General features: G+C 42.5%; 1 protein-coding gene across 1 annotated transcript; it reads right to left on the bottom strand.

Moving 5' to 3' along the window:
- Positions 1-145: 145 nt before the first annotated feature.
- On the bottom strand, positions 146-1,684 carry LOC134005725 (doublesex- and mab-3-related transcription factor A1-like). Its single transcript, XM_062444715.1, has 2 exons — positions 1,207-1,684; positions 146-936 (listed from the first exon to the last, which is right to left on the bottom strand). The coding sequence occupies exons 1-2, from the start codon at positions 1,682-1,684 to the stop codon at positions 146-148; spliced, it is 1,269 nt and encodes a 422-aa protein (XP_062300699.1).
- Between the last annotated feature and the right edge of the window lie 3,758 nt (positions 1,685-5,442).

Below are 5,442 nucleotides of genomic sequence, written 5' to 3'. Positions count from 1 at the left end.
CAAAATACAGGGATTTTATCACAGGGATCGTTACCCTAAATGGCACAATTCAGGCATTTAAAAGGCGATGGCCAATCTGAAATTCGATTAACTGAAGAAATAAACCAATAAAATTGTCAGTTGTTCATTTGGCACCTTTTGGATTTCATTTTTCATTATTAAATCGTGCGTAAAGGCCTGTATGGCACAGTGACTCCTTGCTCTGAAGGTAAGAAAGGTCTCGGATCATGCCTGGGAAAGAATAGGAATCCAAGGGGGGACGCAGTGGAAACACTGGCATCAGTCCGGATGTCATGTATGGTGACATAAAACCTGCCATTCCGCCGTTTCCAGAGGAATAGGCCAGTCTTAAGGGACTGACACTGAGACGAGGGTTTAGCCCGTACAGGCTGTCACCCCCGGCGGCGGTCGGTGGCATGTGGAGCGGGGAGAAGGCAGACTTGTTCCCCAGAGCACCCAGGGCTCCAGGCAATGCCACCGGAGGCCTGAGCATGTTTTGGTGATTAGACAGTGACAAGCTATCAGAGTCAATTTTGTTCTCTTTGGAGCTCAACACCAGTTCAATTGATTTGACAATGTCACCTTTGCACGTTCTCACCATAGACTCCAGGGTGTCCCGTTTCTGATGGGGGAAGATCTTGGCCATGATATCGGTGGGGTCCCGATCCAGGCTCGGGTAGTCCTTTGGTTTCTCTGATTCGCTTCCTGACTCCGGATCCGAGGAGGAAAGAGACCTCTGTGGACTCTCTGTCTGGTCTGAGCGCTGATCAAACACCGGGGATGGACTCGCACTGTCTTCATTGAATAAAGTTGTGTTGTCTTTGCTAGGAGAAAGTTCCTTCTGGTCGTTTGGAGAAGCCAGTCTTGCTGTGTGGGGTGCAAAGAGGGGTCGGCCCATGAATCCGTTATAAAAGTTGTACTTGTTCAGTTTATCATCTGAAATATAAACAACAGAAAAACAGGTGGTTCATATGTGTACGGTTCTGTCAGCATCCAAGTTGTGCGTAAAATGCTTGAAACAATGCAAAACGTATGTTTTAGAAAGCATATTTTTTGTTGTAACTTGAATAGCAAAGCTTTAATGTGAATATCTGTTAATAATTCAGTAATAATGTTAATAAGCCACTTGATGATAGGTAATAGATGCCTTTTAGAATAAACTGTTGGGTAAAAAACTCTGAATTAATATTTTTCATTTCAACTTACCTTCTTTTTGAGTGTCTGCTCTGAAAATATCAAAACTGGGAGCTGTGGTAGTGTTGCTGGTGGCTGCTGGCACGCCGGGGCCTACGGGTGACCCCTGAGAAATCCCTGTGTCCCTTCCGATCGCCGAAGCGGGATACAAGAGCCGGAGCTCACGGGCCTCGCTCTCCTCCTGCGCCTGCTGCCTCCTCAGCGCCACCTGCGCGGCCATCACCCGCTGCCTCTCTGCTATCAGGGTGCATTTAGCGCATACGCAGTCTCTCCACCGGCAGAAGCGCTTATGGCCTTTAAGCGCGGACACCACGCCATGGTTCCTGCATCTGGCACACTTCGGAGTGCGTGGGTATCCTCTCTCCAGCCCGGGGTTGCAAGCCCGGAGGAAGAGAGGCGGTGGACGCATGAGGGACGGGGGCACCTGCAAACCAGCGAGTGGGTTGGCAGCGTGCCCGGGAAGAGCAAGCGGTCTGATCCTGCTGTCCATTTCCTGAGGGGTGGAAATAAAGTAGTCTGACTGTCCAGTGCAGCTATTCAAGTTAAATCATTTAGGTTGTTGGCCTTGTCTGAGTGACTGGCGACTCTCTACTGCCGCTGGCACCTTGAGCCAGCGCGCCTTAAGAGTCTCTCTCCAGGTGGTTTGACATGAAATACAACACCCTCGACACACCCCTTTCCGCTCCAGCCTCTTATTGTAAAACCCTATCATGTTTATTTGCATCCCGGATGAATAGTGGTCTAATCTGATGCAACTGAGCCTATAGTAGTTTTAGAATGAGGCCTGCCAAGACCAGACCTTCCTATTTAATTGCATTTTAATACATGTGCTCTACTAGAAACAACAATTCAAACTAAAGGGGAAAAAAGTTGCTTTAAGATTTATTACATTTAATATGAACCACTAGTCATAGCAGTATAGCAGTATTTTTTTTAATTACAAGACAGCCTTTTTTAAATTTAAAGAAAGACATGTTGCCTCAGGTCAGCTAGATACAATGAACCCCTCAGTCACCCTACTGAGCAATGAATATTCACTATTAGGATGTTTTTAACACAACAATGGCACTATAGTCACAAAGGCAACAGGTAATTATCTACCTGGTTATTCTGTTGAACAAATTACCTTGACAAAAGACCCATCTGTCAACAAACACCCAGCTAGATTGGTGGATAACTAATCACACCTTGTCACATGTTTCATTAATTTCTCTCCATTCAGACAGGATCCAGTTACACACAACAGATTGCCTTACTGTTATTACATGGAAAACAACTTAAGCATAATGTGACAAACAAACACAGGCAGTCACCAAGGGAAACACACAACTAATGTTAGCTTGGTATATGAATGCAACATACTGTCTCAATTATGATATTAACACATTATACAATATGCACAGCCTGTAGTATTTGTATAGCCTTGTGTATTAATGTACATAAGGTTGATCAAAATACAAATGTACACTTATTTTGTCCACCCCTGTATGTGCACTTTATACTTATCCCTGTGTGAGCTGTCATGTGCAAACTGACACTGGAAATGGTGACAAAATTGTTAATAATGATAGTATCCTCAACTATTAGACATCTCCTAATCGTCTGCAGATGTAAGAGCAAGGCATTAGCAGCTTTTCATTGTCTCCCTGTAGTTCAGACTCCACTAGACACCCTCTGAATAATGGATGTGGGTTAAAGAGGCAGTGGATGGATTCACTCAACCCCCTTGTGGCGTTTTACTGAGATAATGACTCCCTGAAGGGCATCTCCAAGGAAGGTCTGCTACAGCAGAGGCTAGAAAAATCGCTTATGATATAATACACAATAATTTGATGCAGACATAACTATTACTTGTCATTAATATTACAACTTACCACACTTACAGGCTGGTGGGTATTCAAACTTGCTGATAAAGGAAGATAACTGTTTTAGAAACCAAGACTCACGAGTGACTGAAGGTACTTTTATTGTTCCCTGTTCCATTTTAACCTCTTTTCTGCATGGATGCCTGCTCCATCAGTCCCTCAGTGATGGATCTTATCAGAAGCAAGGAGCTGAAATATGCACACCTGTACAGACACACAATCATGCATGTACATATGCAAAGACAGTATTTATGTGTACTGGTGTTTGTCGAAACAAAAGCATCCTGATAATGAGTTGCACAAAAGAGGCTTTGACAATAAACGAGCATTTGCAGAAAAGATGTTCCAGCCCTTGCAGATAGGGGTTGGTACAGACTCACTCCAGCTGTGCAGGATACCACAGACATGAATATAATCTGAAATGCATCCATCAACACAGAGTGCATGTGCTAAAACATAAATAAATGCCAGTGATGCAGATGCAGTGTCGACGCACACATAGCTTTTATCATGTCATCCACTGTGAAGTGGAATTTGAGGTTTGGATTTATGGCTGACAAGTTTATCCAGGTACATTAAGCTGCTGTCACCTGGCTTTTCATATACAAGTAGGTGGTTTACTGTATAGCATGGATGGTGTCTAGGAGCAGCATGGTGTCAAAAAGCTTGTGTAAATGTGTGTCACTATATACTGAGCTCTTAGAAAAGACTCAATTTCAGTCATATTTTCTAATTACCCTGAGGAGGAGAAAATAGGGACAAAAACAGCTGTTTTGGGAAAGCCTCTATAAATTGGATTAATGGATAAAGGCTGTGGTGTTATATTTACTCATTCACTGCCTCTTCGGCCTGTCTCTGGATCACAGGATTACTTAAAGGTGCAGTGTATTGAATTTTAGTGGCATCTAGTGGAACGGTACGGAAGAGTATTGCTGCCACGTCAGTAAAATAAAAAAACATCAATATCATGTTATAACGTGAAAAATTTCAAGTTATAACATGATACTGATGTTTTTTTATTTACTGATGTTTTTTTATTTTAAAGTTTCACGTTATAACAAGATAAGTTTCACGTTATAACAAGATAAGTTGCACATTATAATGTGAAACTGAAGCTGTTTTATTTTTCTGGCGTGGCAGCAATATGTTTCCGTAGAACTTCCTCTTGGCAGAAATTGAATACATGTATAATCAATTGTTGTGTTTTTGTTACCTTATAATGAGCCATTTATGTCTACATAGGGACTAGGTCCTCTTCCATGGAGTCCGCTATGTTGTACCGCCATTTTTCTACAGTAGCCCAGAATGGACAAACCAAATCCTGGCTCTACAGAAGGCCTTTTGGGGTTTTTGCGAATTTCACAGCCACTGTAGGTTCTCCTAGGGGTATTCAGTTTTTTGCAATCTGCAACCTCACCACTAGATGCCACTAAATTCTACACACTGCACCTTTAAAGCCAAGGCTGGTTGTTCAAAATGCCTTCAAACCATAACAGTTTCACCTTGAGACAAAGCAATTTTTCAACTAGCATTTGATTATAACAACTTGTACATACAAGTATTATCTTTGCATCTTTACCTTTAGTCCAGTTCTTAGCGCAATATGCTTTTAGAATTTTTCAACCCTAGCTCCCAATACCAAGCAGAACGAAGGGATTAGCAGGGATAAGTGCAGTTAGAGTAGATAAGGCTAGACAGTGTCTTAATTGTGTTCTTAACAGATCTGCCCATGTCAGATATGGTGTTTCATCACAGCCATGTGCCTCCTAGGACAGGGCTTTATCAGACCAGCTTCTTATCTGAAGCAAGGTGGCTGCTAATCTACTCACAAATCTCACAAAACCTGATTATGTCTCCTACTGTCAGAGAGATGGAGAGAAAGCGGGGGGGTGGTGGGTGAGGTAAGAAAAGAGGGCAGACAGGAAGGGAAACTCATCATTAAACAGTAAATCATAGTATCTGGGCTAATGTTTTTCTTTTTCTTGTAAAATATATATTCTAGATTCTGTTTTCATATCAGAATACACTCTTTCACTGTCTATGCCAATATCTCTTTATCCTACCATGGTTATTTGGATCTTGTGCCGCAGCTGCATGTTCTCTGATGCACAATGGATGAGATCATGTCACGTCACGTCATGTTATTGTTTCTAACTGAAATATAGAAGCCAGGGAAACCATCACGTGACATGACTTTGACATAGAAACATTTCAGCGCCTTAAGTCTCAAGACTGCAAGCATTGTTTCCGACAAATACTGCACTCAAATTACGACTAATTCCCCTCTCTCTCAGCATGCAAAAGGGTGTTGACCTTTGTGTGTTTACTCTCTCATCTGTCATTTCGCACCCTTGTCATTTAAGTGCCACACAGTAGCCTCCAC

This window comes from Scomber scombrus, chromosome 23 (assembly GCF_963691925.1).
Source record: "Scomber scombrus chromosome 23, fScoSco1.1, whole genome shotgun sequence".
Lineage (NCBI taxonomy): Eukaryota > Metazoa > Chordata > Actinopteri > Scombriformes > Scombridae > Scomber > Scomber scombrus.
The sequence above is the reverse complement of the archived record's forward strand: the minus strand, read 5'-3'. Positions and strand labels throughout refer to the sequence as shown.